The sequence below is a fragment of the Lampetra fluviatilis genome, chromosome 30, assembly GCF_964198595.1.
Source record: "Lampetra fluviatilis chromosome 30, kcLamFluv1.1, whole genome shotgun sequence".
NCBI lineage: Eukaryota > Metazoa > Chordata > Hyperoartia > Petromyzontiformes > Petromyzontidae > Lampetra > Lampetra fluviatilis.
Genome location: NC_136304.1, coordinates 9343086 through 9365106, shown reverse-complemented (window position 1 = coordinate 9365106; position 22021 = coordinate 9343086). Strand labels below are relative to the sequence as shown.

Sequence of the window (22021 nt, the reverse complement as noted above, 5' to 3'; positions counted from 1 at the left end):
GGGTAGGCCTCGGCAAGGTAAGGTAATTTACCCTTTTTACTGGGTAAAAGGGTAAAGGTGTCGACATGCCAAGGGTAAAGGGTAGGGTAAAGGTAGGCTCGTTGCTTTTTACCTTTTACCTTACCTGCTAAAGGGTAAAAGGTAGGGTAGAGTGATTGTATTGTGGAAAGGTAAAAGGTAGGGTAAAGGTAGGCTCGTTTTTTTAACACTTTTACCTTACCTTGCCGAGGCCTAGTCTAGGGTGCACTGAGACACTTTTTCTTTTAAAGACGAGGAGGCCTTAGAGTCATTGTTGGAAGAGCAACTCGTTAAACTCGTCTCCAATTATATTTGATAAGTAATGTAATGCAAACCCATATTTGTTGGTTTAGAAAGTCACATACGTTTTTATCAGGCGATTATGATTATTTTGCTCCAATTAACATGTTAGGCTGATTTAACCTCAGAAATAAGAGGAATATGCTGACATAATTTTTTTCTTGAAAAAAAATGTTAAAAAATACGAAGCTACGACAAAATGAGCACAGGTAATATGATTACATATTGCAAGTGAAGTAATAATATTGATAACAAGCGCTATCATTTTCAATTACTTTCATTAAAATAACTGTTAAAAAACGTCATCTCAAACAAGCCAAAGTGGAAATGATGGTGTCAGCAGCTTCTGTTAATAGGACAGCAGCAGCTAATGCACGTAGATCATGCGACGGAGCCCACAATGTCTTGTGCTGTTATATTCCGAAGTTAAGTCAACATCATGGCTGTGAATCACAAGCTGGCAGAGGGCTATTGAAGTTTTGGAGGATCGTTCTTTCACCAATGGCTCTGCCAAAACGCAGCAATTGGCCAGCTTTTAAAGGCCTTTTGCCAACAGACAAATTGTACCCTACCCTAAAAGTAGCAAGTTTGTTTGAAAGAAAATTCACAAATTTGATTCTATCGGTTTCGTGTGTCATGAGATGACACGTCCGTGCGAATCTCTCGGGAGACCAGTGCAACCCTTCATGCTTAGGAGAACAGCCCACCGAGTTAACCGACCACATTTGTAAATAGTAATGAAAAAATAATATAACCATAGCAAGGTAATACTTGTCAGTGCTTAGCTCAAGATAGGACAGTTTTCAGTTCAAATTATGGGTACCAATTTGTGTGAAGTCGACAGCAGATGTCAGATACAGAAACCGGTCTCTGCCATAATAACGTAGAGTTTACAACACTGGATCTTGGGTACCAATAATCGGTGAGATTATACTGAAATACATCAAGCCGAGTATTGTGGTGCACGTCTGCAATCCAGTAAATTAAATAAATTATGTCTCATGTAGCTTAGTGATATATCTAAACCCACTGGAATGTGACGTGGCCTGCAGATGGCAGTACAGAAAATAGGGCCGTGAACCTATCCCCGCCGAACTTTCCATGCAGGCGACACAGAAAATCTTTGCATATGACTCGACAATTATTAACTCATTCGAATTTCGATTTAAAGCTTTCGTGACTGCAGGGATTCATCTTCTTGGTTCTTTCGGTAAAGTCACGTAGAATGGAAATAATAAAATAACAAAAATAAAACAAAACATTTCAGACTCTGTCGTCTCGACAGACCTGTTCTTCACTTGAGGATGGCTGCTTGCGTTGTGGCCGAAACGTCGTGAGAATTATTTTATTTTGTTTTATGTTTATTATTTTATTATTTCCATTCTACGTGACTTTACCGAAAGAACCAAGAAGATCATTCGAATTTGAAAAACACAAAAGATAGGGATTACATCCTCACTTCTAAAGGTTTAGGAAATCACTAATCGGACACCTGTTTACTTTAAAAAAGCGAGGCTTTATAGGACACAGCGCCCGTGCTGGTCAGGTGTGCGCGGGAAGAGAGATGTGCTTGGCGCGAGTGGACACGGAAGGGAGCCTCGAGCTGGGCCTCTCGGGGACATTGGGGGTGGCGCCGGCACCCTCCCATTCGCTTGTGAGCTCCGACGACACCTCGGTGTAGAGCAGGGCCCAGTCCCAGGGCCCGTCGTCCTGCCGCGCAGTACAATACCATACAACGCAATTACGCAACAGAAATTTGACCGTGGCGGTGCGTAAGTGTGACCGTACTTCGAACGTTAATCGTGAAATACACGGCGGCGACATTTGAATTTATCGAGCGTCTCAATGCGACCCTGTCTCAAGATGTTGCAAGCGATGGAAATGCATCTATATGCATTGCGAACTTGTGACAAAGAGGATGGAATATACTTTTTTAAGGGGAAGGTTAGGAAGAGGATGGCATGGGGCAAGTGGACTTTATTTTACTGATTAAGACGTTTGGATAGATGGTAATAATCATCTGCGTCTATTCATGGATAAGAGGCACACATCGAAGTGGCCACCGCGCGCACTAAATCAGTGACAATGAATTGATGATAATGGTGAATGACAAAGTATGGTGATGATGATGACAAGATGCTGAAGATGTAGTATTCATTTTTCGATTTAAAGCTTTCGTGACTGCAGGGATTCATCTTCTTGGTTCTTTCGGTAAAGTCACGTAGAATGGAAATAATAAAATAATAAAAAGAAAACATAATAAAATTATTCTCACAACGTTTCGGCCACAACGCAAGCAGCCGTCCTCAGGTGGAGAACAGGTCCATTCTGCGTGACTTTACCGAAAGAACCAAGAAGATGTAGTATTCATCTCCATTTGAATCCCCAAACTAGTGGTGAAAATTCTAATTCAAATGGTAGGGGCTAGTGTCATGTTGCAACCACTGGTGACTTCCAAACAAAGTGGTGCTCATTTAAACGATCCCAGAAGGGTGACTGAGTCAGCCCCTAAGCTGGATGGGAACTCCAAACCTTACGATTGTGAGTTAAGTACTCTCAGCACGGTGCCACCCAACAGATGACAATGTATGTATGTTGAACTCTTTCCCACTGTACGTAGCCAACCGTGCTAATGGAGGTGCGGGGGATGGAAAACGAAATAAAAAAGGCAGTTTTCAAGAAATGAGCCATCAATCTTGCTTTAAAATTGCATAGCTCCAGTGGCTTCCTAATAAATACCCGTTTTGTAAATCACCTGAATTGTGACGTGTGATTTGCTACTGGAATGGTGACACTTTTAGAACTCACCTCTCTGATTTCAGGCTCTGGGGCCAAGACTCGGGTGAGCAATTTCAGGTCAATGTCCCCATCCTGTTTGCACAGACACAAAGGTCAACACAATCTCGTTGGATTTAGCCTCGTTACAGATCAGTTATGTTCAGTTAAACAGGCTTGATAACCCAAAAAGGGGCCATTGGGATAAAGTAAGGAAGACCTAGAGGTGCTATACAATTGAAATACAACAAAATAGCAAAAAAAATCCATTCAGGCAGCCTAATTTTTGTTACGGGGTTTGACCGTCCAAAGAACGTGTGGGTTGAAACACGCAAATGGACGTAGAAACTGGCACGTGCATGCGATTCACACCCACGTGCTCGTGCTGTAACTCGCGCAAACCAATCACAGGAGTATGTAGCGACGCTATTTTAATTTATGAAGCACAAACATAATTCTTCCCAGACACAGGAAGAATTATCCCGTCGGCTCCCGTAAAAAACACATACGTAGTCCTTAAATTATCCAGAAACGTCTGCCTGGATAAATTACCAGAGAAAACTCAGACAAATGTGGGGATGACACTCAAAAAGATATAGATAGGTCAGCAACCGACTTGCTGTCCTGCCATCTACTGGCCCCATTGCAGTCCTGAAGATGACTGAGAAGGGTGTGCCGAGTGTACGATATGTATCACGCGAGGAACGGTGAAGTACAGCAGTTATTGCTCTGTGTTATAATCCCAGCGACCTGGGCTCACGGTATCTGAACCTGTCCTAAGTTGACTCGGCCATAAAATTAGTGCGTGGCAGGGTGAAGAGGCTTTCATGCGGCAATGGATAGACCACGGCTGATGATGGTGATGAATGTTTTGATCATTTACCTGCAATCTAATGCGTTGGTTTTGACACATAAAAGGAAGACCGAAAGCCAGATGATAATGGTGGAATGATGACTGCATGCTGCCACTGACAGTGGCGGTAGAACGATGACTGCGTTGAATGTGGAAGGTACAAACTACGTACCGTGTGTGTAGCACTCCTTGAGAATAAAAGAACCACTTCTACTCCATGCCGCTTTGTAACACAGGACTCATGCAAACGGGGGTGACCAGAGCACAATGGAGGCTTGCAGATGTAATCTCCAAATTAAAATCTCTTATCGTCGTTTAGGAGGAGGCTGGTAGCTGCTGGAGAGGTGGGATTTGGTAGAGGGACCGAGGTGGTGGTGGTGGTGGCGGTGTTGTTAAGAGCTGCTGGGTTAAGAATGCCCAGGGCACGTTCGGAAAGCGACCATAATGGTGAGCCAGACGCAATGCTAAGCCTTGCCCCAGGGCCACGGGGTAAATTTAGGAAGTGCATTCAAGCAGCATCTATTGTCAGAGAAGCACCATTTTGAGAAAAAAAATTCAAAAGGGTTAGGAAAGAGTGTCTATCCACTTACTCAAATGAGCAAAACATTTGTGGCCCTCAAGTAGTTGTGATAATTCCACATTGGTATGACTGGGATGGCCTATCCTGAACACATGAATCACTGTTGACTTAACACTGTTGAGAGGTGCAACCTTGTTCACTGCTGCTCATTGAATGCCGATGAAGATGACGATCAAGATACTTTACATTCATGATGATGGTAGCGAAACCAACCTTGGGAAGGGATGTAAACTGGGTGGCTCATAAGGCTCTGAACGGCTGTGGCAAAGCACTGCTGAAATGTTGGATATAAATCTCCGTTTCAGCAACCTGCAATGAATCTAGACTTAATTATCTCGCGTTCCTGTTCGTGACAAATAAGAACCACTTTTATTAACGGTCTTCACATAAACATGTCTTACATCCAGCGGACGCTGTGTGCGACTGCGGCTGCGAACTCCAAACCGTGGACCATAGAACCATCGCTCTACTCCCAATCTACATTTGAATGCGGTGTATCTGGAATTCAGCAACTAAATCTCTAAGTGGTGTTCTGTGTAGGCCATATGAAGGAAGTAACTGCTCGTAAATACTACAATGCTGAAGTTTGAGGGAGACAGCGAGACTGAACAGATTACCTATATTAAATTTAACACATCTTTTTTAAAATATACGAATGTAAGATTTTTATTATGTATAACCAGGTAAGAGCCCACTGAGACCACACGTCCCTTTTGTAAAGGTGTTCAAGTTGGTACAGAAAAAAAAACAAATACAGCAATCGAGCAAATTGCAATTGTGTAAACAATACAGAAAAGACCATTGAATACAAATGCTCGACAAAATTAAGAGCAAAAATATCACAATTTAAAGTGTGACCCTTGTCACAGCAAAAATATCACAATTTAAAGTGTGACCCTTGTCACAGGGCTGGTAAAGCAGGGACCCCGAATGGGTTCAGACATCACTCTCCGCTGATGTCAGGGATTCAAACTCAAGTCTCAGGCTGTTTATTGCAGTGCGCTAACCACTGCACCACTGTTCCCCCACCCCCCATCACAATTTAGCAACCATCAAATATCAAAGAACATAATATAACTGTGGTGGCGTGAATGCGCACAGATTCAGGTGCTATTTATATTTGACGATGTCACCGCCACTAATGCACCCGTCAGTGCAGAAGGAGGATGAGAACAGATGGAAAGCAGCGAAACGCTAGTGAGGGTCAGAGGTCGCGAGATTAAGCAGCTCTCCAACCCACCCCCTTGCCACCACTGCACCGGCCACAACCTCACCACCCCTCCACGCCTATCCGATGCTATCGCCTGAAAATGACTTTCCCTGGGCGTGAAGAGTCCGATAAGGAGCAGGCGACGCGGCAAGAGGCAGGCGAAAGAGGGTGTGTAGGAGCGAATGGGGGGTGGTGATATGGGGGGGGGGGGGACTAGGCGCAGAACCGTTCTTCACCCCGTCCCTGTGTCTCGCTTGCTCCAGGCAAGGTCTTTCTGGGAAGCCGGGTTAAAGAGCCAGACAAACAATGCACGGCCGAGAACGTGCCGTTGATTGTACCGCGCCTCCTTATTCAACTGCTTAAGCTCAGGGTTGAGGGTTCATTGGAAGTGATTACAATTTCTCTGGATGGTAACGGCTGAGAAGCCGTATGTTCCGAAAGCGCATAAGCAACTGCGATGTATTGTGATAAAGAAACATAATTTTAAACATTTATTATATCAGACTATGTTTGTTTGCATGTTTGCCACAAGTATGTGTGGTTAATGCAGACTTGATGCCTTGTGAAAGGTATCTATTTGTTGAGTGAACATCTTAACACCTGCTTTATTGCCAGAAAGGTTAAAACCTTTTCTTATTTTTCATCACATTTTTATAACAGTTTTTTTCTTCAATTGACCGATTTCTCAGGAAAATATCCACCTAAAGGCTTGCTTAGTTACAAGGCTTCTACCAGAAGCCCTTCGCATGAAGAAAGCAAATGGGAGTGCCCAGAGAAAACTCATGCAGACAAGGAGATAACAATCAAGGCTCGCGCAGACAGCAATGAAGAAGCATAGGACAATCAAGATAACGGGCGTTTTATTCGTATTTTCAGTTTCTCATACGAAGAGCTGTGATGACTGTTGAACGATTGAATGTAGACCCGGTGCCATGGTGGTGAGACGTTAACTACCTCGCCTGGTATACAGGGGATCGTGGGTTCGATCCCATCCCCGACACCTGAATATTTAGAGTTTGCATGTACTCTCCGCAGTCGCGTGCATTTTTCTCCGGAACCTCCAGTTTTTCCCTCCACATTTAGAAACATGCGTTTATAGTAATTAGTTGCTATAAATTTACACATAAGTCAATTCGTTGAGTTTTCATTTGTGGCCAGATCGCTTCTGAAACAGAGCTATATAGTTATGTGGGCCTTACCTGGTAAAATAAAAATATTTTTTTGAATGTTTATGTATATTATCTCTGTATCTCAATAGTTTATTGAACTACAAAAGTTACAACGACAAATGTGGCACCAAGCAGGAAATAATTACATTGATTTGTGCTTCCCGGGAAAATCAAATCACTAACGCTTATAGCTTTTAATACGCGTAAGTTTAAAGGCTTCTGCACTAGATTTGAATGACGGGGGAAAGAATGACAGTTAAGCACACGTAGTAGGTCTGGCGCTTGCGTTCGCAAATGCCCGGACGACACTGTGTAGTTTGAACCACATGAACATGTTAACTTTTATGGTGAGGGTTTTATGTAAAATTTTCAATAATAAATTAATTACGCAATTTATAAAGAATACAAATTCTTCTTACTGTTTGGTTCATTCGGTAAAGAAATGTAGGTAGAAAAAATAACACATCTATTATTTTTTTCTACCTACGCGACTTTACCGAAAGAACCAAAGAGTATGGATTCCTGCAGTCACGAAAGCTTCAAATAAAGTCCTTCTTAATGCAGTATTCATTTTAGACATGTTCAAGATTTATGTATGTTGAACTTCTTTCATAACACACGTAGCCAAACGTGCTCATCAGAGGTGCGGGAGGACAACAAACTAAACACAAAAAGCAGTTCTTAAGAAATGAGTTTTAATCTAGATTTAAAAGTGCATAGCGCCAGTGGATTCCTAATATCGGAAGGAAGTTATTAGTAAGCCATTGGAGCTATGCACCTTTTAATTATTACTATTCAATGAAAATTCCAAATCTCAAACAACAAAACTGAAATAACCTTAAATTTCGATTTAAAGCTTTCGTGGCTGCAGGGATTCATATTCTTGATTGTTTCGGTAAAGTCACGTAGAAGGGAAATAATAAAATAATAAAACAAAAATTATCACGACGTATCGATTGTAACACAAGCAATCATCATCAGGTGTGAAAACGACAGCAAGAAAATGTAAAAAATAGTGGGGTTTTTTTTCAAAATTTCTTGCTGTGGTTTTCACACCTGATGATGATTGCTTGTGTTGCAATCGAAACGTCGTGATAATTTTACTGTTTAATTTTTATTATTTCCCTTCTACGTGACTTTACCGAAAGAACCAAAAACTTAAATAACCTGTTGAGAATTCTAAAAGTAGACAAGGAAACATTTGAAGCAAATTTACATGCTTATCTTATTTTGAAACTGACATCAATTTATTTAATATTTTTGTTTATAAGGGGAAACTGGGCTCCACCAAAGGAATGGGGAATTTCCACCTCTGGTTCAGCGCCAATGATGGCGATGCGCAATGCCCTGTGTGCCTATATAACTTTGACGTTTGCCTGTGTTGAGGTGTAGAACCACGCGGACTCAGAGTTTCTTGTCAGGGCTTACGCCGGTTTATAAACACTGTTATTAACACACTAACTCACACCAGAGGTAGGTGACACTACACTCGGCCCTTCCCTTGGACCTCGGCTCTACTCTTGTCCCTAGCCTCGGCTATTCCCTTGGGCTCTCTCTCACCCGAGTCGGGACGGGGGTTCAGCCAACTCCGTCCGACCGAGTGAGAGCAGCACCCCACTTCTCCCTAGCCGGCTCTCACAGACTTCCTCGAGCCTTATCCTCGGCTATCTCGACGGCTCTCCCACTCGTCGAACCTGGGACGGGGGTTCAGCCAACTCCGTCCGGTCACGAGCGGGAGAGACCTCTCTTAGCCGCTACACAGCCCGGGCTCCCACAACGACCCCCGTTACGTCACGGGGTCCCCCTTAAGTACCCCCTTACAATCCCCGTCACATGACGTCATCCCACTATCCCATGACGCCATCAGGCTACTCCTCAACACCTGAATGATGCATCGTCCTTCGGCAGGCCGTCAGTAATTGCGCAAACAAAAATGGGTTAATTTCTCCATCAGATTCATTTTTCTTACCAAGCTTTCATTGGGGTTGAAGTGGTGAAGCAGTGGTTCGCATACTTGCGCTATAAACCTGGCAACCTGAGTTCGATTACTCGCCATGGTTAACATTACTGATAACTACGAACAAACCCTCCTTCGCCAATCTGCACTCACCAGCATGGCGAAGTATGGTCAAACCAACCCCATGACCGTCTGTAAATAATAATTAAGTAGTTATGAATGATCGTGATCATTGCTTTTAGAGAGGATTTACACGTGTATTTGTCACATGTAATCAAACCAAACCAGCTGCATCAACAAGCCTACCACCTACGTTACAGAAGGATGCTAAAGTGGGGGGGGGGGGGAGGTTTTCTTGCTTTTGTTTGCCTCTGTATTTTGCCGGAGGTGTCAATGAAGTGACCGGAAAATAAATAAGCAGATTTGCCGACAGGGCGGAAGATAAGCGTGGGCTCGTAACCAGGGGCCATGGACACGCACGCGCATTTATAAAGCGGCATTCGTTTACCGCTCACCGACCCCCCCCCCCCCAGATCCCCCCCCCCCCCCCCGCAAAAGCACCCCCAGCCCCGCCCTCGAAGGAGGACCGAGATTAGCAGTAGCCATTGTGTAAATGTCCTAGTCCAATTCAAGTCCAGGCAGTATCGCTCAGCACATTGCCTTTCGTCCAGACTACTGGGTCCTTTATCACATTTACTTTGTCCATCACTGCAGAGTTTATATATCTGGCTTCGTTCTATTGTCAATACAAATTGAGTTACGGTGGTTTAAATTTATTAATAAAGCATATACCAAACATTACCATCCCAGCTAATCCACTGCATCTCTAAATTACAAATGTTTTCAAAAGTAAACAATCTCTTAACGCACCTGCATTTAGGTCTTATACTTAGTGTTTTTCTGAAATACTTTATTGGATTGAACAATTTTAAATTATACTTTTCTGTTTTTTTACATTGGTTTGAATCCATGTCTCTCTTTTAGTCTTCATAGCCTCTCCATTTCCACTCCTTTGTCAATTCACTGCTGGATGAAGGCATCCCCCCCCCCCCCCCATTTCCATGTCGGTCGTGGGGGCCAGGGCCAGTTCAGATATCACTCACCACTGATGTCAGCCGTGAACTCAGGCCACCGGTTCACTGGCATCTCAGTTCAATTGGCCAACCGTCACTCCACCCAACAACAATTATAATAATGCTTCACTTACCCAGCATGGCATTACCCAGCCTTGACACTCTTTCTGATGAGGATTCTGCTTGGGATGTTTTTACAGATTCATACTCTGTAGTTTAGGATGTGGGAGGAAACGATCATGCCCTGAATAAATGAAGGGGATGGTCAGTGCACTACGCTCTGAACCTGGCAGTATGAGTTTGAATGGCTCTTACGTGGTCATAAATACAGCTTCACTACTAATGTAGTGCATGTTCTGAATATTTAGTTAACGTCAAGAGCCATGCGTGTGTGTGATGAAGGCGACTTACCAGTGTCTGGAAAGCAGCGTGCGTCATGAGATCCGAGTCAAGATCCTTGAAAGTCATTACACGGTTCACCTGCATGCTGTGCACATAACACCATATAACGCTCAGGCACACAGGGATCTCGATTTGTATACAATATCAAATGCCTGTAACCAAATCACCGATAATAAACGTTGGGTTACCCAGAATACTCTGCTCTTATTGGGTATGGGGGGCATAGAGCACAGCAACATGTACGTGGATCAAACAAATTACTTGAGACACTAGTATGGCAGCAAGAGCAGTTTATGTGGATGCTGTCGCAAGAGCTCATACGTTTGGCGCAACGGTCCTTCGCCGAGAATGAATGAAATCACCCATATTGTGCCTAATCTCGTCAGGTCTCGGAAACTAAGCAGCGTTGAACCTGGGAAATGCTCGGATCAGCTTCTGGATAATGGCCACTCCACGCCGTGTGATAGTCAGTGCGGGTTGGTGAAGGCGTGGGCTCAAAGAAGTACAATAAAACAATGGAACACTGCTGCACTAGCATGTTGGCCACAAAAATAGCCACACAGACATCCACTCATTCAAGCACTGTCCAGGCTCAACTGCATTTAGCTCGAGATTTGTGCATTCTTGATTTGGTCATAGGCACATAGCTACAAGGTGAGTCTTTTGTTCGTCGGGTTTCCTCTTCCATTGATTATCGGCAGCTTCTTACCTGGGTGGAGCAGCCACCTGGGCGGTCAGGTCATCTTCTTGCATATCGTCCAGGTCGGGTATAACGGGGATGTCTGCTGAGAGAGCACACAGCGAGCGTTTTATTTTTTTTATAATTCGGACAAACCCTCCGAGTTTTACTCCCACTCTGCATCCCTTCTCCTGGCTACCACCTTGGGAAGCGCTGTTTGCTCCTGCAGCAGGTGTGTTGGTAATGCTGTCACCTCTAAACCTGACTAGATATTCATACTCTTTGGTTCTTTCGGTAAAGTCACGTAGGTGAAAATAATCGCTTGTCACATACAGCTCTCTCTGCCCACTACAGTAACAATAAAATTGCTGTGGTTGTCCCACCTGATGACGGAAGCTTGTGTTGCCTCCGAAACGCCGTGGTTTAGTTATTTTAATTTTATTCTCACCTACGTGACTTTACCGAAAGAATCAAAGAGTATGGATCCTTGCAGTCACGAAAACTTCCAATCTAGAATGTAGATATTCAATTGCAACCTACCAAAATGACACCTCTTTGCAGCATCTCCTCCTGCACCTGTCTTACTCCCCTCCAACCTCAACTTCTCCATCAGCTACCTTCCACACCAAACATCACGTCCGACTCTTCTAATCTCACCTTGTCGCTTTGTCTCTTCTCCTTTCCACTCATCATTACTGGAGATATCAGCATGCTTGTTGGCGATACATATCACTCAATCTTGATCGCCTACCAGTCACTCAACTTCTCCCGATTAATATCAACACCCACTCGCTTCCATGGTCACAAGCTCGACCTCGTCATCTCCAATGCCGCGTCTGGCACGATGACCGCCATTTGACCCGTCACTTGACCACGGTACTGCTGTTTAGTTAACAAAGTGATTTGGAAGTGGATGAACCAACACAACCAACAGCGCATATAGGTACAACAAGCTGCTCTTGAACGCGCACCAGTGATGCACAGAGCGTCAACACAGTCCTCAATGACCTACAAAGTGTTGATCGAACTCCAGGCAATGGAATTAGAAATTTAAAAAAACTCATGGAAAAGTTTCCAGCGTAGCTCAACCGTATGCAAAACAGCCGTACCCTAACCTCATTCCGAAAACGAAATTTGCCATCGCGCGAACGGAAGGGGTCGTGCAAGCAAGCGGCGCAGCCGGGTCCGCGCGAAACGTTCCGTGGAGGAAAAAAAATATAGCGAAAAGGAAAAAGCAAAGCAGTCACGGCTCCCGATAGAGATGTGTTATTTAATAAGGGGAAGGCGTGAAAGGGATTAACCCAGGCGATAATGGGCGGGTGATGGATGGTGGGGGCGGGACGAGAGGGAGGCCGAACGCGCCTGTGTGGCGGCGCTCCCAGCGACCTGTTCAATTAGGGGGGCCTGCGGGGAGCGCGTAAATGCGTTAGGCCACACGGCGGCGTGCAAATTATGCCGCCGCCAAATCTGATTCCCGCGCGCCCGCTCGCTCACTCGCTCAAGACGCACACCTGCACAGGGAGGGAAAAGGGGAACAAAATGTAAATTTGTAGGAAATTATTTTAACAAATGCTGCTTGAGCGCAATGAGAGAGGCTGTATCATATGTATGAACTTACAGTCTCTCTCTCTCTCTCATGTGTATCAGCCTTATGCGTTCGTGATTGAGTATTTGCAATGTGTTCATTCGTATTAATGTGCTTGCAGCCATTAGTGTGTACGCGTCTATATAAGTGTATTTATGTACATATGCGCACATTTTCACCACTTTTAAGTATTCTATAAAGTTGGTTGCCCAGGGCCGGTGGACAAAAATTCATATTATTTCACGTCATCATCATTATAATCATCAGTCAACAGCGGTTGTACAATCTCGTTACCACCACCATGCTCGAACCTGAGGTCTCCCCCCTAGGTTGCTGACCTCCGAGTGCCGATTCATTGCTTTCCTTACTTGATCCAGCACAAGTGCTCCACGCATCACAACCGCCTCTTCATTATTACGCTTCACAGTACTTTCCTGCCATGTTCTATTCCTAACATCCAAGTTGATCATCCTATATTGTTGTCATGAAACTCAAGAGTATTCTCAGAAAGCACCTGTATTCGAAGGAGAGAAGTGTATTTTCGAATTGCTTCGTTAAAAGTACAGATCTCTGACCTGTATACTAATAGACATTACTTAGACTCCAACACCCATCTTTTAGTTCTAAAGTTGACCTCTCTACTCTTCCAGCAGCTTAATTGAGTTCAACAAAATCCACCCTGCAAATACAATACGTCTCCTGGCCTCCTTCTCATAACTTCCTGTATTATTGACTATTTTACTACATGTTCTATCTGTCTAAGTAAGAATCTACTTACACTTGTGATAAAGGCAAATAGAGCCCATCCATAACCAGTGCAGTCAACTTTGTTTTTGGGAAGATAATCTTACCCATCAGTGTCCTGTCTCAGAATGCACAACTACCCCTGCCAAGGTCCTAGCCAATATGCCTACATCATCCGCACACTGCAACTCTCAAATCTCAACGATCAATTGTGATCCTTGGGTGTTCTGCCACCTCTTCCGTACAAATGGTCTTCGTGAACACAGTCAAATGTGACACTGGACAGCGTGGGTGACAAGATGCACCCTTGCTCAACACCGCTCCTTACCTTGAACAACCGCACATAAATCAAAGCACATGCAGGCTTTTAAATATTCATGTCGCGCCGCCGGTCTCCACGATTTCACAACACGAAATGTATGGGTATAATGTGATCACGTGCTGCTCAAAACAGATACCACTGATGTTTTGCGATTAACACACATAGTTCAAGAGCTGTTCAACTATAATCCTGCACAACAGACCAATTTTTGGTTGAAATTTGTTTTGCTATATTTTGACTGATGACTGCATTAAGAAACGCGGCATTGCTATGGTAGAAAAGCAAATAACAGCCACAGGAAAACAAAAGCAGGGGTCACATATGGACGGTTGTTATGTAAATTGAGGGCAATTGTATTTTTAAAGGTTAAGAAAACGTTTTAAGGAAGCATAGCCCTATAACAGTGACACTTCTAGGATGTTTATGCATGTGCAGCTTTTCATCAAATAAATGACATTTAGTATTTTATTTTTCTGAAAGAAGACATGTGAACAACCAAATGCTAAGTCATAATTCCATTGGCAGTGTTGTTATTGATTCATTTGCTGTAGTTTATCTGCAAAAGACATTTCCCTAATTTGTCACAAGGCTTTCAATACAGTTTAGCCCAGAAAAGAAGTGCATCATGGAAAAATTACACGAACATTGACAGAGAAAAATTCCATAAGTTGGCAAACACAAGGTGTTCTTTACAAAAAGTAGGCCATTGTGTACAAGTCCTGTTGCCAAAATAACCGCGGTGCTGTAACGCACAAAACAGGGTCGACTTGTGAACACGGGGACAGGTGCCTTGACTTAACCACGCAAGAGGGATTAGAAGTTGCCTGAAACTCGACCCCGATTGGCCGATCAAGTCGGGTGGAGGCTAGCATTATCGCTGTAAAAAACGACACAAAGATGTTGTGGCGTGTTCACGTCTCGTCAATATCTAGTCGTGATCAACTTATTTGTGACTCGATAACCAACCAAATGCGATCTTGTCAATAGATTCAGTCTCCACATTAGCACTTCTATGTATCAAAGTCACTCCACGCTCAAATGAGCAAAGAGCGGTACTCATCTCCATTCGTGGCCCTGATTTGATGGTGGTAAATCCACATTATTATGGGAGCAACTGGTCTCTTCACAGCACCACAGAGATATTAATAGCTGAGTTTATCCACCTCATTGGGATAGAATTATAAAGTCCCTTATCCATGAAAGCGTCATCGATTCCATTTATGAGTGTTTGGCATGTGGGAGAAAACTGGCGAACTCAGAGAAAAACCAATGCATATGAAGGGATAACATTCAAAGCTCTGTACGTATAGATCCAATACATTCATTTGCTGCACTGCTATCTCCTGGGCACCTTGCAGCAGAGCGGTTTTGGGAGTTTTACAAATCTATGTGATCTACCAAAACTTGCCTCCAAGTGCTGGATTACAGGCATGCACCGCTGTGCCTGGCACAACTTGTGACCTTGACATTGAAAGTTGAGCTCTCTGACCACAATGCCAAAGTGTCAAAATGTCTGTCTGTGTGCAATCTTCTACTTCTACAGAAATTATCTATTGTTGACAAATGTAGTCTCGGTGGAACCAGAATGACCACTGGAAGGTTATCAAGAAATGACATTGGTATTGTCAACCTTAGACCCTGGAGGAATAACACATTTTCGTAAGAGATTGTGTGGAGGAAACCAATCTCAAGGATTACAAGAAATGTATTTGTGCTCCCTAGTGTTGCAATTTTAAGTCAATGAGGATAATTATGATAATAGGGCTGAGTTCACCGAGGCTGACATTCGACCTCCATATATATTTGGCATGTATATATTTTTACACATACGTACTCAACTCATGTATTAATCATTGTAGGAAACCTAACTCTATGAATGCCGATCACTCATCATCCCTCTGAGTTGCTAAAACAAGTGTAACTTTGTGAAAGGTGAACCGTGGATGTCTTATGGATACACTGGCTCCCATCATGAGAATGCGGCATTTCCACCAATGGCTCAAAGTTGCCAATTAAAATGAGCATCGCCTCTCCCATGTGTGTGCAAGGAGATACCTCGATTTGTGTACCCACATGGCACGGCTGCAAAGCAGTGTGGGTAATTCAGTAATAAACAAAAAACTAAGGATACTAAGGCACGTCGTGATTAGCAGCCGCTATTGACTGCTGCCTGATGATGTGCTGCTTAGTGGAGAAAAATCGAAAGTGGCCAAACTGTGGGGTGGATGGGCGAGAAAGAGATGGAGTGGGGAGACACACGGTGGGCTTAGGAGTCACCCGGGGGTGTGGGGCAGTGATTAATGGGGTGGTCGGTGCTGAGAAATAGTGCAGCCCACGTCCGACATGCTATTCATCACAAGCGGTTTCTGAGCTCCTAACTTGTGTGTATGTGTGTGTGTGTTTTGTATGTCATCATTACTATCACCCATAAGCCACCCTGTGGCAAGTTTGGTCCAGAGGAATTCTCTACAACTCAGTAAACAGATATAGAGCCTCGATTAGCAAGTAATCAGTAAAAATACAATCTGACAGTTTATAAAACTGTGGCACTGAAAATGTAGTGGTAACAAAAGCAAACAATGGCACAAAACCTGGTCACATATGATATATGCAGCAATGTACAGAGTGTACGTAAAGGTCGAGTGGTGGTGGAGTGGTTAACGTACTACACTGAAACCAAGCCGCCTGAGTTCAATTCCTGATAATGGCTAACATCAGTGGTGTGCAATGTATGAACCAGCCCTGGGCATTGCACTTCACCAACCTGCACTAACCAGCATGGTGAAGCATGGTCAAACAACCCCCATGACCAGCGTGGTGTGGGAAAGCCTTCATCTAGAAGTGGATTGAGACTGAGTTGTGCGTTATATTTTGATACACTATATAAAGCATACGTACAGGCGATCTGGCCAATTGGTTACTGGTGTTAAGAGAGCTCAAGTAATGTTTGGAAGGTTGTGAGTTAAAATCAGATCAGCTAATCATTTTCTCCAGGGAAAATAGAACGAGGAGCGCTTTGTGGGAAGTCAACAGTGGTCAAAGTACGTATGTCGAACTTCTTTCGCACCATAGATAGCCAACCGTGTGGGACCGTGCTAAATGTGGAATTCCCACCACTGATTCAAGGCCACCCAATGCTTTTTGGAGCCGGGCGACGCATTGACTCTGAGAGCAGCATGGCAATGGTCTATCCATTTCTCAATTACTAGAAACCATCAGAGCATTTTGGCCCTTCTGTACATACTCTTTGGTTTTTTCGGTAAAGTCACGTAGGTTAAAAGAAAACAAATAAATTAAATCACAACGTTTCGGAGGCAACACAAGCTTCCGTCTTCAGGTGGAACCATCACAGCAAAATTACTGTATCAAGTGTACATGTCAGTTTTTCTTTTTGTTTGTATAATTATCAGTGCTTGCCTACATGACTAGTGTCTACCTGTTTGAGACTTATTCGGGATCTCCTTACATAAATAATGTAAAAGTTTAATTCCCCTTAACAATTCTCAATATGGTGTAACCCTGCATGAAATATGTGGCAATGGGATAGTTGTTTCCCTATATTGGATCATCTTCATAGGACAGCTCTGCTACCCTACTTGTCAAACATTTAGCGGTTTTATCCCCATAAGAGATCAATGTCCAGTGCAATGCAATCCAGTATTTCCACTATGTGTAAAAAAAAATGAAATGTTCTACTGCCATCACTTTTATTAGGCAGCATCTAAGCAATACAATAGACACTCTGCGATACATTTTTATGTGTATGGTGACACATGTCTGCAATTCAGCACTTTGGAGGCAGGTTGGTGGATCGCACAAAGATCATTGGGTGCTGTAATACTCCAAAACATGCTGGTCTGCTGAGGTGGTCAGGCAGTAGCAGTACAAACATTTGGGTTTGAACCAGGCTGTGTGACCATTTGATTGCTATCACTTCACATGCACGGATTTTCTCCATGTACTCTGGTTTTGTCCCACATTCACACACTCATTAAAAATATCCCAATGCAGGACCCTCCTGAAAATGAGTCTTGAGACTCAGTGAGGCTTTCCAAGATAAATAAATGCCATTTTATCTATTCATAACAGTTTCTCCGTACCCCGCCTTCCACTCCTTAAGGATGATCTATGTAGTATCGTATCGCCTTTCTACCAAGGACTGTTACACAGAGCAGCTCACAGAAGTTTCATGGAACCACCCTGCCCTGCAGTATCGCGAGAGACCCACCTCCGTCTTCAGATGGCTCTGGGCTGGCCTGCTGCAATCTGGTGCTGTACATGGGACACACGCGTGACACACACAGGACACAGGACACGCGTACAACGGGCCGTCAACGAAAGCCCAGTTAAAAAAATATATATACACAAAACTCAGCCCCTCTGTGACGTTAAATCGATAAAGTCCCATCTTGCGGTTATCTCCGGGAACATCTCACTAACCCACTTGCCTTTGTTGGCCGGGCATGGAAGGGAGACACGGGCCGCAGGGCCTTAACCCTTTCTAGCCTCGTGTGTGTATTGCATGTGCCTATATAAGTGTACATATATATGTGTCTGTATGTGTGCATATGCACATGTGTGTGTATGAATGTATATGTTCGTGTGTATATATGTGGGGAGCAGTAGTGTAAGGGTTAGCGTGCTGCACTGCGAATCTGGCAACCCGAGTTTGAGTCCCGTTCATGGCCAACACCAGTGACAATTATCTGAACCGGTCCTGGGCCTCCCCTAGGTCGACTCAGCCTCAAAGTACTACCTGGTGCGATGTGTAAACATTTCCACTGGGGACACAAAGGCGGCCGGGCATGGTGCTGGCCACCCACCCCCTCGTGTGACGTGCCAGCCTTAATAGGTGCTTGCTAACAGCATTTGCCCCAACAGTCATTGTAGTTCACCTAGCCTGGCAGAAGCCCTGTGGTGACGTCACCACCACTTAGTGGCGAACGACGGTTGTTCTTGTAGAGTATGTGTATATATGTGTATAAAAATGCAGTAGTGTAGCAGAGTGGTAGTGCAGCAGTTGGCGTGCTGTGCTAGAAAGCCGATAACCCGAGTTCGATTCCCGCTCACAGCCAACAACAGTGAGGATTATTTGATCCAGTCCTGGGCGTACCCTAAATCAACTCAGCCTCAAATGAGTACATGGTGTGGTGTGAAAACATCACCACTCAGGAGACAAACGTGGACGGGCGTGATGCTGGCCACCAACCCAGCCCCTCGTGCTCAGTGCCAGGCTTCATATGTGCTCACTTACAGCACTTGCCCCCAAAGTTTATAAAGGCTATATGAGGAATGTTTGTGTTTGTTTAGCAGTTAGCGCACTGCGCTATATACCCGGCAACCTGAGTCTCCCTCATGGTGATGTGTGAATATCAGCACTAGGGAGACAAAGGTCGTGGTGCTGACCACCTACCTCCTCGTGCGCCTTACCAGCCTTCCTAGGTGCTTGCTAATAGCACTTGCCCCACCAATCTGTTAAAGCTACACGGAGGATCTTTCGCTTCGTGAATATGGTGTTTTCTAACGCCATTGTGTTATGGATCTTCAAAGCAAAGTTCAACAATTGACAATGCACATGAGGGGTGCCGGTAGCGAGATGTTAACTAACTCACCTGGTATACAGATCGTGGGTTCGATCCTGACCCTGACACCTGTATATTTGGAGTTTGCATATCTCTCTCCCTGTGGTCATGTGGATTTTTCTCCGGATCCTCCAGTTTTTCCCTCCACATTTCGAATCAACGTTACGTTTAGAATATTTGGCTGCTATAAATTTCCACATCATGAGCCACATCATTTGGGCTATAATTTGCGGCCAGGTCGCTTTTGAAAGAGCTCTATACCTCAGTGGGCCTCATCTCGTAAAATTAAAATAGTTTAGTTTAGTTTCAGTCGAAAGAGCCTTGGCCCTCTACTAGGTCAACTCATATGTACATCATTTATATGACGTGGTGTGTGAACAACAGAACTGGAGAGACAGCGGTAGAAGGGCATGTTTCTAGCCAGACCACCTTTATGCGTGCTACGCCACCCTTTATAGATGTTCGCAAACAACACTTGCCCTCGGAGCCTATAGGGCTACATTGGGGATCATTGCCGTTATCTTTGGAAATTGCTTTATCTAACAGCACTTGCCCCAGTAACGTATCCAGTTCAACACGTGCATCACTGCCAGCATGTTTGCAATGTGTGGAGTGATACAAACTTCACAGTTATGCAGTAAGTTTCACTTCTAAAAAAAAATTTCAACACAACTTACTCCTCCACATCCACCGATCCAGCACTCCGTATTTTTCCCGACCTGAATGCAAGAGGAGGAGGAGGTAGAGAGAAAAGGTGGATAGGATGGACAGGTGTAACAGATGTGCATTTGACCCTGAATGATAATCACTGTGTCGAGGTGGCACAGTGGTTCAAGTGCTCAAGTGACATATGAGGAGTCTGCACATTCTAATCACAGTCGGGGGTCAACTTAACCTTATTAGCCTTGTACATTACTACAGCTCTTTTGTCAATCCACTGCTGGGTGAGGTAAGCCCCACCCCCACCCTATTTTTGTGAGTTGTGGTTAGGTATGGTCAAATAAGGCACTTCAGAGTTGTGCTTGGGTAAGTATGGTTCATTAACCATACTTATTTAACCATACTTAACCAAGCCGATCGTTAAAGGTGGACAGCATCGACATGTACGGTTGAAGGTCGACAGCATAGGCATGTGCACATAGAAGTACAGAACAGCAATGATGTTGCAGCACTGCCCTCTCTTGCCCACTGTCCCATCTTATTATATTGGCATTTTACAAGTGTACTAATCGCACACGAATCAAATATTTGTTTCTGGTCCACTGAGCTGCAATAATTCAAATAAAGAGACGAAGCAAGTTAATAAGATGATTTGTTTGCATGCAGTCATTGATAACCAAGGCTGAGGTCATCAACTCACGACACACGATAACCCACTTTAATCGTGGCCAGCTGAAACTTGGAATCAATGGTGCTGGCTCCATGCTAGAATACGACCAATGAGTCCATTCAGTCATCCAGCCACCTCATGCTACTACATACACAGAAATATAGTGAAATTCAGTCACAGAAACGTTGTGTTTGCATGAAATTTGATTCTCCATAGTAGGAGCTGTGTGTGTGCATGCACAAGTGTATACAGTGGCAAGTAGTAGTGTAGCAGTTATCATGCTGTGCCACAAACCCAGCAACCCGAGTTCGATTCCCGCTCATGGCAAACACCATTGATGATTATCAGAACCGGTCCTGGGCCACCTCTAGGTCGACTCAGCTTCAAATTATTACCTGGTCCGGTGTGTAATCATCGCCACTGGGGAGACGAAGACGGTGCTAGCCACCCACCCCCTCGCGTGCCATGCCGACCTTCATAGGCTCTCGCTAACAGTACTTGCCCCAACAGTCTGTTCCAGGCTATACGAGATATATTGATGCTGCATTGCATTCCATAAAGCTGGGTTCAATTCCTGGCCATAGAAACCACCAGTGGCAAGGGGTAAGTTAATCTATCCTGTCCTTCTGTTAGATTAACTCAGCCTTAAAATGGTGCATTCCTCCATTGATTAAATCAGCTTATGTGCAGCTGTTAGTCTGGATTGTTATATAACAGGACTATGAGCGATAGCAATTGCTTATGGAGGCCTTCATCCAGCAGTGGATTGACCTTGACTGATGATGATTAAAGGGTGCAGTGTATGAATATCAGCTGTGGACAGACAAAGGAAATCAGGCACGGTGCTGTTCACACAACCGTGTTGTGTGCTGTGCTGACCTTAGGAGGCCGTTCACTATCAGCACGTTGACCTCGAGTCTATATGGCTGTACTGGTGATGTTTGTATTTTATACAACAGATGAATGTGCGGGAGTGAGGTTTTTTTGTGTAGTCTGGCACCATCTAGAGGCACATTCCTTCAATTCAGAAATTCTGCTGTGCACTCAGTGTTTGGATCAGCTCGTATTATGGTATCCACTAGGGGTGTACCATGGGTTCAGTTCGTAATAACAATTGACCAGATTTTTGCCCCATCTGATCGCATATTCTGTTAAATCGATTAACTATTTACCGATTCAGAAGTGAACAGCATTAGAATCTCAACAAACAAAAATTATTCAGTGTGATTATGTGAAAGCAATTTGTGTTTGTAAATGTATATTAAGTCGCAAAAATAGTAATAGTATTCTCAAAAAGCACGATCCCACGTATTGTGAAGCATAAGGATAGATTCTCAGCGATTAATAGGTGGAGCTGAAAAAAGAAACGTAACATTTATCACCAAACCTAATTTAAATCATTGACAGAGCAACTAAAATAGAGGCCAAGTGGTTTGTGATGC

At 44.0% G+C, this 22021-nt stretch overlaps 1 protein-coding gene across 3 annotated transcripts in view; it reads right to left on the bottom strand.

The window, feature by feature from the left end:
• Positions 1-285: 285 nt before the first annotated feature.
• The window catches only part of IFT43 (intraflagellar transport 43), a 28713-nt gene continuing 6977 nt past the window's right edge, over positions 286-22021 (bottom strand). For 2 of the 3 annotated variants that reach the window (XM_078870560.1, XM_078870562.1), the window contains 6 exons: positions 19927-19968; positions 17896-17939; positions 11047-11122; positions 10347-10422; positions 3127-3189; positions 286-2028 (listed from right to left, as the gene is read on the bottom strand). In XM_078870560.1, the coding sequence (XP_078726686.1) occupies positions 1861-2028; positions 3127-3189; positions 10347-10422; positions 11047-11122; positions 17896-17939; positions 19927-19968 (469 nt within the window). In that variant the 3' untranslated portion in view covers positions 286-1860. The remainder of the gene's footprint in view (positions 2029-3126; positions 3190-10346; positions 10423-11046; positions 11123-17895; positions 17940-19926; positions 19969-22021) is intronic. The other variant, XM_078870561.1, reaches the window with a different exon arrangement.